We start from the raw sequence: 15,353 nt of genomic DNA on the forward strand, positions 1-15,353 counted from the left end.
TTGTCTTTCTTGCCCTCACTATTCCAAAGCAGAAAATCTAGAAGATCTTATTCCCACTCTTTTCCTTTTCTCTATAGAAGAACTAGATTTTCCCCTCTCTACTTCCCACTGAAAAGGAGAAGGGGCAAGACTTCAACTGCCTGAGCTAATTGCCTTTATAATTGTTTAAACTCCTCAACTGTGTAACAACATAACCTACCACCCTACAGCTGACCCTGTGACACGATTTCATTTTTACAGTGGTGCTATCTGATCTTGTAACTGAAAAAAAAAATCCATTCTACAGTAACATAAATGGGAGTAGTTTAGCTTCCTTAGCATGTCTATTATAATATGGGATAAGAAGAAAAGTTTGAGTGGATGCCTCCTGGAGAGACAGGAAAACATTGTCACCCTGGGACTGGACTGCCCCTGCTGCCAGGAAGGCTAACAGGGGACGTTAAGACCTTCCCTTATGAAATAAGCTTGTGACAACTAACTAAAATTTTGTTGTCTTTTGGACAAGAGAATTGGGGAAAGGAAATACTCTCTGGTTAGCTTTGGCCAAACTGACTTTATCTTTTGGTAATAAAGGCCTGTATTCTGCTATACACCTCAAAAAATATCATCACAAAAAGTTCATATTGTCATCTCCTACTAAAGAAGAATGCTTGCCATTCACCTGAAGCTGAGACTACGGCAAACTCCATGTCACAGTTCATACTCCATCTACTCACCAGGAAAACTGAGAAGCACCCTCTGTGTTCTCTCTATGTTGATATAAAGGACTGGAATCAAAATGACCAGTGCAAACAATGGACCAAAAAAAAAAATCATCCATACCAAACAATATTTTTAAAATCTCCAAAGAATTTGATTCCCACATCCCTAATTCTCCAGTTGAACGCAAAAATGCTGTAATGTCCAGTTACCAGTTAAGATAAATAAATTTTAGCATATTCAATATTTTCATTACATTCCCAGCTCCTGTTACCAATGGATTACATAGCTATTTCAGTTTCACTCAAAGGAGCAAGCTTGCAGCCCACAAAGATCTATAGGTCTCAAAAAACGCAAGGCAATTCTATTACTGAGTTAAAAAAAAAAAAAAAGCCACACATTCAATAATCCTTTTTTTCTTCTCCCCCGCACCCCCCATCTCATTATTTCTAATGTTTGAAGCCTGGTTTAAGATTTCTTAATACTCAGATTATGACAGTGCTCCAGCGTCACAACTATTTTGCCTCCAAATGCACCACAAAAAGATATTGTTGCCTTGAGAGAACCAACAACTCTGCCTGGTAGAAATAAAGCAAGTGTCACAGAAGTCACTGAAACATTTCTCACCTCAAAGAAAAAAACATGGGAGGAAGGGTTTACCTAACACACAATCTGGGAAGTTTTCCAAAATCTTTGTTTAAGAAGTGTTTAGTCTGACACAGTTCCCTCCAAAGCCCTAGGAGAGATGCTAGAAATACCCACGTGAGGATAATGAATGAATGAAAAAGACCTACTAAAATCCTGTTCCAAACTATGGTTCATATCACTTTGTTTCAACACATATCTGTACTGCAACCACTGAAACTCCAATACAGTGCATTGCACTACTGTCTTTCTCAGCGCATTCTTACTGGATGACATTTTATATGAACATGTGTGAAATCCATACCAGAAGACTCATCTGTCACACATCTCTCTTGTACACCAAGGATTCTGCATTTTCTTCTGATGTTGTTCTTTTAAAAAAAAAAAAAATGCTGATGATGACAGGACACTAGATGAGAAGGATATTTGATCTGATTTAATATAGCAATTGCTTGCTCAGCTATTTTATTAATTGATACCATTAGCAATAACTGTAACCAGTAACTGGAAATAGTTTGTTGCCTGATATTTGCAACCAAGGAGTTGCAGTCCTGCTTCTGCTTCATCAGATCCTTTCCAGCTGTTGACCAGGTAATCTTTTTTCCTTTTTTTTTTTCTTTTAAAAACAAAAACAAAACCCCCACTCCCAAAACCCCAAACAAACAAACAAAAAAACCCAACAAAAAACCCCCACCAACTCCTGACTCTGTCCAGTTAATTCTCTGCACCCAACTGCTCCACAGCATGTCCAGGTCAGCCTGAAAGCAATCAGGATCGAACCTCCTCTGCTGCATTTCATGTTTCATTGCAATTTCCTTCTGAATCAAATCTTTCAACTGCAACTCCTGGCTCAACCTAGCAGTTCTCAGCATCAATCCAGCCATTATCATTAAATACATAAATCACTCTTTCCATGCTTTTGCAGTAACCTCTTCAGACCTCCAAATAAGTCAGGTACACTTTGTATGATTTCTTGTTTTGACATCCTAACTTCCCCTTATTATAAATTGAGATCAGAGCATTTCAATCCAGTCACAATCACGTTGTCCAGGCATATTGCTCCTGCATTATGGAAGCGAACAATGCAAGTGGAAGAAGTGGTTCCACCAACACCCCAATTCCTAAATTTAGTTCCCCTGTCTCTTTTCAGTCACAGCTTTTTGAGGGTAAGCTGTGCTATCTCTCAATGATTCTTCACACACACACCCCTCCACTGTACACAGGGAATCCTGACAGCATTGTACCCAGGCAGTCACCAAGCTCTCCAGAGGAGTGCTGTACATTCAAGAGGTAAAGAAATATGCTCTGTGGATCTCCCCCCTGGGGAAAACTAGTGGAAACAGCAGGTCTAGAGGAGCATAAGAAATATTGCTCTGTCTTGAAATTAGTAACCACGAAACAGTGGCAGTTCCTTATGGTCTCTCTTCCCCAACACAGAATTGTGGTGTCGAGTCCAACCCAGCCCAAAGTGGGTGTTTTTCCTTCAGAGATGTAGAGCTCTTTTCTCCTCATATCCAGTTTATACTGCATAACCGTTTACTTCCACAGAGTCTTTACACTTCAAATCAAAACCAAAGAGAACCCCACATCACTGAGAAATTACAAAATGTCCTTCCTTATTTAAATAATCCATTTCTAGTTGTCTCAGAAATTATTATTTTAACCTCTATATGCCTTTAAGCAAACTGAAAGAGCAAAGTATAGAACTGAGCAGCCCGGTTCAGGAGTGAGTGGGATAAAAATTAACAACAATGCATTATCCTGTCCCAGGGACCCGTTTGTATCTTTTTATTGTTTATCACCATGATTTCTGCTTATTTTGTAATATGATTTTACTTTTTTTTTTAAGAAAGTAGAATTCCAAGGAAATAAACTTTCTACTTCACTATTTCTTAAATAAAACAAAACGTAAGTGTACACAAATTCAACACCAAACATGCAATCAGATAAATCTAAATAATCTCGTCTCAAATCATCATCTCTTTCAAAATGTTTAAATGTTAAAATGTTCACAATGTTAAAGTGTTGATTCTGTATATGTAGCAAACAGACTAAAACAGAAAGACATGACAACAATCTGCCTGTTATCCAATGTGACAACTGTTTCTCACTCAGAATAACCAGTCTCTCAGAAGAGTAATGTATATCACAGATTCTCTCAGTTTTCATTAGTACACTATCTCAATTTCTCCAGGGAAATTATCTTTGAACAACATATCACTCTGCCCTTGGAACCATCAAACTGACATTTGACAAAACTGTGGAAGGCTCGTAAGTTAAATTTAAAACTCCGTTAAACCTTGCCTTACACATCTCATTGAGCTCTAGCCTCCCACGGAAACAATTAGGAAGACCAACATCAGAGGCTGGTGGGAAAATTTCTAGCACTGGTCAGTATATTATACATGGAAAAAATATCCTTCTCTTTATCTGAAGGCAGAAGGTTTGGGGAGTATATAACCTGCTGTAATCTAAATGAAAAAAAAAAAGTTACTGTACTGATTCTTGTGCTCAGAACATTTTTTTATGGTATAGGTAGATGCACACAGAGGCGGTTGTTATGGCAATGTATTCAATTTTCTTGTTTGCCATCAGTATCAATAACCTGTCATGTTGTAAGTCAGATGCAGCATTTTTCTAATCATTCTAACCCCATATAAATACGGATTAATAAAATGACAGCTAAGGACACATTGATTAGCAGAAATTAAAGAAATTAATAGATCTGTTTCTTAAATTAAGTTTTGACCTTAATGACAATTCAAGCTGCAAAAACTTAACACTTCACTGAAATCCCACAATAAACTCTAATCATACGCTACAACTTATCTAGGACTCTAGGGATGAATGTTGGCAGGGTTATGAGGACAGTTTGTTTCAGCAAGGTCAGCTGTTTTTTTAGGTCAATAAAACATAACAGAAATTGCACCTCCAACTGCTGAACAAATGTTTCTGCATACCAATCATTGAATTCCAGTGAAATCAACCATAATGACAAACGCATAGCATAATACCTTTCTTTAAGCTCTCTCTGGCTAGAGAGATTTTCAATCAATGTTGAGTATGTTCTGATAGAAATGCCAGAGTGGTCACATTCAGACAAACATTTCATCATAGCCAACTCCAGAGTAAATGCAGTTAATTAATTTCTGGAAGAAAGAAAGATTCTGAAAATAAATTGTTTAACTATTTTGATAATTCAGGAGTAATACCTATCCATTCAAGCATACTAAAATGTGCTTGTAGTAGATAGACAATAAAAAGAAAGTGTTCATCTGATTCATTACTGCAATCAATAAGCCTCAAATTTCAGAAACAAAATTTTCCAGCTGGAAAGTAACTTGCAATTGTGATGTGCATTAAAGCACATCAGGAAAAAACCACTCTTGTCTTATCAGTCTCTTTACATAATGAACCATCTTTTGCCATACAGTTTGAAGGCATCCACATCAGAAACTTCTCTGACACATCTGAACTGTGAAACGTGAACAGTGCTTGGTTTTGAGACTAACATACTAAAACTCACCCAAACTGGCAAGCCCTGCTTCTATATGAATAGAGAACAATGCTGTACAAAAAGTGTACATTGACATAAAAATTCTGAAAACTTCAGATCTGAACACATTATAAAGGCAGATTGGACATTTGCCATGATTCTAGTCAAATGTACTGCATGGCAACCTGATACCTGGAACCATATCTGCAAATGCAAAACTTTGGTAGCTGAAATCCACCTGGAAAGTCTTTGCAGTTTACACCCTCCTTTATACTCTAGTCCAATTGATCTATGAAGAAGTAAATGCTTTCTGCCTTGATAATGATTGAAAACCAGGTCTGTTCCTGCCTAAAGCAAAGCTCTTTCAGTACAGGAAACAAAACTTTGTGCAAGTTTCAGTCACCAATTTCAGAAACTGAAAAATAGGGGATGAGCTTAAGAGTACAGAACTGCCGTAAATACCTGTCACAGAAATAAGAAGAAAAGAAAAAAAAAAAAAGCCACACTCTGAAATGAACGGGGAAAGGAAGAAGCAGATGAACCTGTAGTCCAAACCATATAAACTTGTTAGTTTCTAAATTACCAAGTAGATGTGTTAAGACTTCACTAACTTACATTTTACAGCCATTCATAAGTATGCGAAAGAAAAATCAACATCAAGGCCTACTAAGAGAAAAATAATTTTTACTAGATCAATTTTTACTTTTAACAAGAACCACAAGACATGTAATAATACTTGATAAGATTATAAGATTACTCAAAAACCAGTGCACAAGCACAAACGCTAGCTAAACTAATCTAAAACCTGGAAGAAAGAAAAACAGGAATCTGACTAGATGATCCTATATACAAATACAGCATATAAAACATACCCATACACATACCTCCCTTGCAGTTATGTGCTGGTTCAGATTTTGGCCAGCACAAACAACTGAAAGTTTCTGAACCAGAAGCTGAACCACTCCAACTCATCCTATTATGTTTGCAATAACAGTAAAAGGGGTAATGGCAAAGTATTAAGAATAAGTCTCTGATCTTAGGTATAAATCTCTGTATACTATTGTTATTGTTCAATCCATTACCTACTGGGTTGGGCTGCCTAACAAGAAGTTATTCCCAATGTTGAACTCCCTAAACAAAGATAATAAAAGAAACTGAAAGAAGAAAAAAATCTTCACACAAAACAACATATGAATTGAATATGTTGTTAATAAACATTTTTTTCTTACATGCTTTTGACAAAAGCATTCATTTACTGTAAAGTTTCTGATCTAAAAATGGAATGACCAAAAACTTCACAATAGGGACAAGCAGAATAAAAACAAAAACCAAAAAAGGACAAACAGAAGTTAGTAATATGGAATCAAAATGGCCAAATCAATGAAGCATCAATGAAAAACTTCATTGCAGAAGGAGCAATTAAGTAGGAGAGCAGAAAATACTGACCTGGAAGTCAAGCTGGTTGGAGTAGGGATGAAAGCAGCAGTTTGGAGAAAAACAGATAGGGAGGAAGACAGCAAAAGAGAATAAAGGGAGGAACACATTAGTTCTTTGAAAATATAGCAAGCAGATGTTATATCAGCAGATTTTATTTAAAGAAAGAAAAGGAAAGGGAAGGGAAAGCAGGAAGTAAAATAAAATTTCTGTAGCAGTATATCCTTGCTGTGCACTGAATAAAACAAATTTTAAAGTAAAATGGCATCTTGTCATTTGTGGACTGTGGAAAGCTATCCATATTTATAACCATCCAAATGCATACACACACTGAATGGAACAAATAAATTAGGTGGATATTGGTAGTGTTCACTGCCACCCAAATGTCTCATCATATACCACGAAGTCTTTTTTTGAACCAACATAGGTTTGGTGACCCACATTCATCAAGTCTTCCCATGAAAGCCAAAACAGCTAAACAATTTGGCAGCTTGTTCAAAGATATCACTCAGAAGTTCACAAAGCACTGTACCTAATAATCAAAGAGAGATATTTGTGTCCCCCCCCCAGGAAATACAGCCCCTTCTAACGCTGACAGCAATTTGTTTCTTCAGTCTGAAGAATAAGGTTAATACTTCATTACTGAAAATACTCTGATGCTTGATAACTTATTTGTTAAAAAATACCTAACATGCCCTTTCAATTAAGTAAAACAAAAAAAAAAAACCCACCCTGTCTGACACCCAGCTAGACTAATCCTTAAAGCTGTCACTGGTCCACAGTTTTTCATTCACTTATGAAAGGGAAATTTTTTAAAAGCCACAAAAATACTTTTTTTGAATGCTATTATTCCATATGCTGATCTTTGTCATTTATGCAATGAATTGTCAGTGCTGTGTGGACTTATTTTTCATCAGAATTCAAATCCAAATCAATTCAGAATGAATTAATTATAGTCTGAACACCCCAAGAGCTTAAATGGTCATCTATAGTGTTATTACCCAAAACTTACCACTGCATATGAGAAGTGGATAACAAAAAGACAATCTTCTTGTTTAAAAAAAAGATGGTTTCGTCTCATAGCTAGTATACTATTTTTAAATGAACTTTCATATTGTTCTAAGCTTTGCTGAGAAGCTACACTCAATCAAGCAAATGACCAACCATCTAACATACCACTGGAGAAAAGCTGATCCAAGATTTTGCAATCTACACTATGTTCTCATCATTTTCTTTCTCTTTTCAGTCTAAATTTATTAATGGATAATTTATATCCATTGTATTAAGTGCCAGCACTCTTACTGAAATCACTCTTCTTTCACCACAGTGTTTATACCATCACAAAATTAGAAAGAACAAGCATCCCTACTGAGCCTTTCTTTTACCAGAAAAACAAACCACTGTTGTTTAGACTGCTCCTGTGGCATGAGCACACCATTCCTTTAACTACCCTACCAGCCCTCTCTGCACCCATTTCCAGTTTTCATTCAACCTTCTAGAACATGACTGATGAGAAGTATACAGCAGAGTTCCACATGGAGTCTTGCTAGAGCTTGATGACATTAATACCTTCCTATTCTTACTGCGGACATTTATTCTGACACATCAGGATTCACACCTCATTATTTAGATGTCTGCTTCATTATTTAGATGGCTCATAATGACACTGCCATAAGGAAATTCACCCAATCTTTCTCTTCCTAAATCCTATCAAGGATTATCCTTCGCTTACAGCAGGCAGTCTTACTGGTCCTAACTTCACAATCATGCATTTTGTACTATTGTATTTCACTTAATTTCACAATTCAAACTCCCTACTATATTTCATAAATATACTTTTCATCCTAACACCATTAATAAAAGCATTAAACAACACACTCCTTCCATCCTGACAGTTCCGTTTCAGCTGCAGTTACCTCTCTCTGGCTAGGCCCTTCACATTAAAATCTAAGCTGATCACTATCTTACCCAGTTTCATTTACATTATCAAAAAAAAAAAAAAAAAAACAAAACACCACATTTCCTTCATCAAGAAAACCAAAGAAAAACATCAAGCTAAGTTTACCTCAAGTACATTAGGCTGGGTTATACTGCATTTAATTTTAACCTGTTCTCATTATAAACAGATAAATCATGAAAGATATAATAAAAGTTATCAAACACCTTTAGTATAGGAGGAGGAATTGGTTCTCCTATTTCGTAATAAGAAGTTATACAATACAAAATTAATATATATGGGGTAATTTAAGAATTAAGACCAACATGTTTTTATATCTGAAGAATAGCATGAATGATGAATCTTAAGTGATGCAACTCAGGAGTGTGATAGTTTCTGAGGCAAGAAAATCACATGAAACCCAAGAGAATTACCATTCATATGAAATCTTCTTCAGGATTATTAATAATGTTCATCTGCCAAATAGCATACACTTACAAATTTAATTGCCCATATCTTGAAGCAGATATTTCTACCCTTGAGTATTTGACACTTTCTGTGTCAATACTTTCTGACAAATAGCAGAACATTAGTATTCATCATCGTTTTAATTCTTGTTTGCATTTGTAAATGACAACTTTATTACAAACATTCTTACTTTTCAAACTAAATTATACAAGTACACCTCATTATGCTGATGAATTTATATGTGAATATAATAAATATTGTGAAGATACCATAGCTTGCAATACTGTAGATTATAACTCTCTCAGAAATTTATGTTTATAAATTTTGAGAACATACGTTGTTGCAATTATCTTGCAATGTAAAGATGTTGGCATAGCAGTGAACACAGATCCCAGCACGCTATTAACCAACAAATACATTTCAAAAGAGCATTTGTTTTCCTACAAAACCCCAGAGATGCCCTTGCCTTGGAAATTAGGGGAAATGTTGAAGATACGCTGTTTCTGAGAAGAGGGGGAAAAAAAAAAAAAAAAAGAAGGAGAAAAAGCAAGGAGAGAAAATAGCAACCTAGAGCACATTATATGAATTACAAAACAGCAGGACAAGAAGGAAAGAACATTTTCAAATATGCTTCTGTTAAAGTTGCAGTCATTTTCACAATGCTCTATTCCCATTAAGTGGGTAAACTGAGCTTTGGCTCCACCTCTTCCCTTCAATAATGAGCCAATCAAGTAGTCATTACAAGCAGAAAAAGTAGTAGCACTTCATAAAATGTTACAGCAATTTACACTCTACGTAACCCCCTAGAAAGGGGAATTTCAACATCAAAGTTCCCTCTCTAGGGACACCAACAGGTGGCACAGTTACATACAGATTTAGATCTTTAGGCCAACGTTTTTAGAAAATAAGGAAGAGGGAGAGAAAACAAAATAATCATAGAATCATAGAATCGTTTAGGTTGGAAAAGACCTTTAAGATCATCCAGTCCAACCATAAATTTTAGAGAAACCTAAGGTGAGCCTGATTAGTAAGAAGGGTCAGATACCCACTCCCTAAAAATATTTCCCTATTACACCTTTATATTGCTGGCAGATTGCTAGCCTTACTGTACAAATTAACAAATTTGTGCCTGTGCCTACACATGGTGGAAAGTAGCTTTAAGACTCCATTACCAAGTAAAGGCAGCAACTTCTGCTGATGAAAGCAATAATACACAATTTTCTAAGTAAATCTTTTCTTTCCCTAGTTTACAATAATAAACTTATATATACTGTGTGTATAGGAATTTGGAATTAATCTTGACAGCTGTACATAAGTTAAGTTAACAGAATTCACAAACAAATCTTAGAGCATGATGGTTCCCCAAAATTGCAACATACTACTGTCCTTAGCTGGTCATACCACAGGTATTGTAAACATTACAGAAGCACTTAAAGGTTCATAGCAAAGCTTAACTACTTCATCACATTCAAAGTACAGTATATCCTGTTCAAAAAGTCTGTGCTTACTCAGTGGTACCAAATTATTTTCTGAAAAGTTATTTCAGGATCAACAATAACAGACTGGAAGTTGGTGCCCCAAAATTTCACTGATAAAAGTGCATCAAATTTTCAAAAAAATTTAATACAAAAATAGAAAATTCTGTCCATTACATAACCCACTACAGGGCTCTTAGACAATAAGAAGAGGTTGTATGCTGACAAGGCTGTAGTAATATCTCTGCATCCCTTGGTTCCTTGTTTCTTTGTAATCATTGTTTTGTAATCAATAATTCTCAATTTAATTCAAATAAATCTACTGATCTATATCAATTCTTTAGCTCTTTTTATGTAAAATATTTAAATCAAATTAACATTTACTAAAAATTTTAGATCACAAGCTTCACTACTTCATCGTGTTCTTTTAATCTTGTCATTTTAATATTCAACCATTCAACTTGTACGTGATTGCTACTTAATAAATCTCTTAAGACTAATCCTCTTGAACAAAAGTTTAGCATGTCTACTATTGCATCTAGTGTCACACAGTAATTCAGTAGGTTTTATAGCCCAATGAGGATATCAGTTACTGTTTCTGTAAAAACTATACAGTTTCCACCAGCTTGGTCACACCTGGAGTGACTATATTACAAGCCTAGGTCTGTAATCGCCTCTACAGTACATGCACCGATGGATCGAATAGGCAGCACTTTCTTGACCACACAAATTCACTAATCATGTTATCTTTTTGCAATATGGTGCTTTAGGATTTTGGAGACTTTAGGCAGAACTCACAGTCATGGTGCACAAAGTGACCACTCTTCACTACTAGCTTCCTCTGGTATCTACACATAAAATTGGTGCAAACACTTGCGTATTCTAAACTTCTTCTGATGTGGTGAGATAGATAACTGCTAATTAACGTTCCCCATATAAACACTTAGCTCTATTTTGAGTACAAATCTTCCTTTTTAACTTTAAATTTGAGGTCTCAGTTCTCATGACGCTTTGATTGATAACTATATACCATTCATTATTATCATTATTAAACCTTTGCCAAATGTCTGCAAAGAAAGATAAGTTTTGGCAACAGATAACTGTGAAGGTCGGTAAGTCATCATCAGTAAAAGATGCTCTACACATCTTCCTTTCCAAGCTGGCTGTTTTCCTCCCCCTAAGGTAACCAACACTTCCAGCAGATCTTCCCCTCTTTCATGGTAATTCTCCCTAGTGGGACAGAGCAGTGCTATGTCTTGACTGGTACTATAGCAATAATCACAACAATGAGATCCCTTAAACTTCTCTTTTGGAACCATGAAGCACTTTTCTTCTGACTTGATCACTAGAAAACAATTATATAAAATATTTGAAAACATAAAATTCCTTCTTTCATTTACCTAAGAGTGGCTAAGTACAGGAAGGGAACAAAGAAATCAGATCCACATAAAATGCTTATCAAATAAATTGCAGCATACCGTATGGGAGAAGGTTCCACGAATCATTTAATAATGAAGGGTGCGAGACAAATGGATCCCAAAACCTTCCTGTCTCCATTAAGGAAAGACTGTACAACCTTCCCAGAAACACCACAAACACTGCCTGGTCAATGTCAGAAAATATTCATTTGAAGCAGACAAAGACTACAGAAACACTGAGAAATAGTTACAACTATTATTAAATAGTCATGAGACTGGTTAGAAATACTTACCAATATTTTTCAGGACCTCTGAAAACTAGTGGTTCTGTTCACACTGAAGAAACATGTGTGGGGACAGTTTTGATTTAGCATTTACTAGGAAGACAGGATTGTTCCCCAACAAGTTTTTCTGGGAGGGTTGTTGTCACTGTAAATTGCATATGGCTTTTCCTATATGTGTTGCTTTTATGGAGACTACTAAAAAAGAGGAAACTTTAAATTGTTCCAAAGTCAGCAGACAGGAGATGCAGTTCTCAGGTAGCCATTTTTTTTCATTTCTGATTCAATTTTACAAGACATAAATATTCTGTTTAAAAAACATATTCTACTCTTAGCTTCTCTGCTCTGCAATGAAGATCAAGTAAATAAAAATTCCACTCAATGCAAGACAATTAATACAAGAATTACCTTTCTAACTCAGCAATTTTCTTATCTTTGTCATTCTTCTCATTCTCTACTTCCTTGAGTATTTCTAGAAGTCTGTCAACCTCAGCCTGAGCTTTGCCACATTCTTCTCTATAGTACGATGCTTCTTTGTCAAGCTGTTTCATTCTGTCTGCAAATTCTGGATTCATCCGTGCCTCCTCTTCAGCCTCATGAGCCTTCAGAATCAATATTTTTAAAAAAATAAGGATGACAGTAATTTATATAGCTTTAAGAGCTTTACTTCTTCAGTCTCGGAGTTCAAATTTTCATTAAAAAGGATTATGGGTATTTCTGTCTGATGACAGTATTTTCTACAGAAGCATTATAAAAAGGAATGAAAATGTCTTCATAGTCTAAAATTATAGTCAAATGCTATCATCCTGAAGGGGGAGGGGATTTATTAAGGTTTTTTACGTAAAGTGACCATATTTTAAGGGTGTTTTTAAATTAAAAAATTACCTTGTAATTCGTTTAATTCACATTAAGCTTTTAAAGTGTTTCAAATATTCAAATATACAGGCAATTTCTTAATAAATCATATTTCTCTCTTTCCCCATATATATACACACACACTTTGTCCCATGTATATATATACACACACTGAGATACATATATACGTATTGTAATCTGTATCACCAGATGTTTCAAATGCAGTTTGATACGAAGAATTTAAAAGGAAGAAATTGGTTTTGTGCAGTGCTGTTTTTAAAAGACAAACCAATAAACTAAGAAGTTGCTTTCAGCAGACATTTCACCCAATAATCCTTTTTCTCTTATCATTAATACTTAACCTGATACATCAGAAGAACAAGCCCATTGGTGAAAACAGCACAAACCTGGCAAACACATGCATGGATGGATGGCAGTTTCACAGACAAGAAAGAACGCAATGAATACAACAACAACAGTGCAGAGCCCAATCTTACTCCCATCAAGCCTAATGGCAAAAACCCAATTAACTTCAATGGGAGTATGATCTGGCATCAAGTGCTTTAAACTGTTGGCTGGAATAATCACAGACAGATGGAAACAACAATGCACTGCAATGCTTAGCCTACCCCTTGCTTCCCATTATTCCTAATTGGCATCTTGAAAGAGCAGGCAAGGAAAAAACAAGTAGTTTAAGGCAGTGCACATTAAACATAGAAAATTCAGATAACATTCTCTTAACATACAGGAATTTTACGGAAATTCAGGATATTTAGAACTGAAGGTCCTCCAACTATCTTATTACGCAGAGAAGACGTGGACTTATTTATCTTCTTAGTTTCAGGGAACAGACAATGCAAGCAAGCAATGAAAGAAATGCAGATCAAAATGAAACATGCATGTTTTGGAAAGAATTAATATAAACTACAGACACTAGAGGGTTCATATTCTTTGCAATGGTTAAAACTTTCTGTATAAATAAAGAACAAATCTGGGTTTAGTATAAATACAACAATTAAAAAATTGAAATTACTAGGGAAGAAACTTAGGGGGGTTGCATGTAACATATCATTTAAGCATGAGGATAATAAGAAAAAAGATAGTAGATTTTAGGTGTTGTTTATGCAACTGTGAGATTTTTATTCAGAAGAAATATTTGGTTACCAAAATAAGCCAAGGGAATGACATGAGAAGCCTACTAAACTTACTGGCCTTGCTCTTCAAATTCTCTATTTAGGATAATAACACATGCTCCAGCCCCGACTTCTATGCAGATACAGGACTTTCCTCACTCAGAGCTCATTTGAAGGTTAACATCCAAAGAACATCTTGATTTTACTGTTTCGGTGAGATGCTAGCAACAGATAATTCCTTTTCATCCTCATAAATCTTTCTGCTTTAATAATCAACTTTGATTTATTTTATACTGGTTGTTAATTGTGTCAAGAAATTTACTTTCAGCTGGCTTTGTAGTTTTTGAAGTAAATGTAATACTCAGACTCAGGGCCAATTATGTGAGAGACTGTGTACCAATTTCCAGCTGCAAACCACTTCAATTTTCCATCAGCTCTATTAAGAAATTAGACAATGTTTTATCTCTCCAAAATGAACACTAAGTGTTCTTCTGCAAAGAATAAAAATAATTCCATATGTTGGTAAAGGCAAATTCACTCTATGAAAAAAAAATAATACAACCCAACTCTGTCCTGGTTTCAGCTGGGATAGAGTTAATTTTCTTCCTAGTAGCAGGCATAGTGCTGTGTTTTGGATTTAGTAGGAGAAGGATGCTGATATCACGCTGATGTTTCAGTTGTTGCTAAGTACTGCTTATGCTAGTCAAGGACTTTTCAGCTTCCCATGCTCTGCCAGGTGCACAAGAAACTGGGAGGGGGCACAGCCAGAATAGTTGATCCAAACTGGCCAAAGGGCTATTCCATACCATATGGCATCATGCTCAGTATAGAAACTGGGGGGGTTGGCTGGGGGGCAGTGATCGCTGCTCGGGAACTGTCTGGGTATCAGTTGGCGGGTGGTGAGCAATTGCATTGTGCATCACTTGCTTTGTATATTATTATTACTATTATTATTATATTGTTATTATTACTACTACTACTATTTTATTTTATTTCAATTATTAAACTGTTCTTATCGCAACCCAGGAGTTTTTCCCACTCTTCCAATTCTCTCCCCCATCCCCTCGGGGTAGGCAGAGTGAGTGAGTGGCTGCGTGGTGCTTAGCTGCTGGCTGGGGCTAAACCACGACATACTCCCACCTTTAAGATACCAAGAAGCCTATGCAAAAGAGCATGTTGTTCCCTATTGCTTTTCAGATTTCTCCTCCACTCCTAAGGGTAAATCCAGAATTTCACAGTTCCTCTCTAGAGGCTAGCACTCTTTTCATGTTCCTCCCTGTCACTTTTCTTTCCCTTCTGTTTATTTTAGTGTATAATTCACTTATTTACCAGCCTTGCTTCGATCATTTCCTAAAGAGGCAAAAACACATACCTTCCTGCCTCTAACCAGTCTTTTCTTCACTTTAGCATACAAGAACTCTCAGCTTCAGCCCTAACTTTCCCCCCGCCATGCGCCTCTACCCTAGTTTTAACCCAGAACAAGAAGCAATGCAGAAGAGAGAGAAAAGCCTGT

At 36.0% G+C, this 15,353-nt stretch overlaps 1 protein-coding gene across 1 annotated transcript in view; it reads right to left on the reverse strand.

Moving 5' to 3' along the window:
* ERC2 (ELKS/RAB6-interacting/CAST family member 2) overlaps nt 1-15,353 on the reverse strand; it is a 458,173-nt gene that overhangs the window by 230,221 nt on the left and 212,599 nt on the right. Inside the window, exons 12-14 of the mRNA XM_075714165.1 lie at nt 13,337-13,366; nt 12,261-12,454; nt 6,287-6,298 (exon numbers count right to left, since the gene is read on the reverse strand). Of these exons, the coding sequence (XP_075570280.1) occupies nt 6,287-6,298; nt 12,261-12,454; nt 13,337-13,366 (236 nt within the window). The remainder of the gene's footprint in view (nt 1-6,286; nt 6,299-12,260; nt 12,455-13,336; nt 13,367-15,353) is intronic.

The sequence above is a fragment of the Pelecanus crispus genome, chromosome 7 (assembly GCF_030463565.1).
Source record: "Pelecanus crispus isolate bPelCri1 chromosome 7, bPelCri1.pri, whole genome shotgun sequence".
NCBI lineage: Eukaryota > Metazoa > Chordata > Aves > Pelecaniformes > Pelecanidae > Pelecanus > Pelecanus crispus.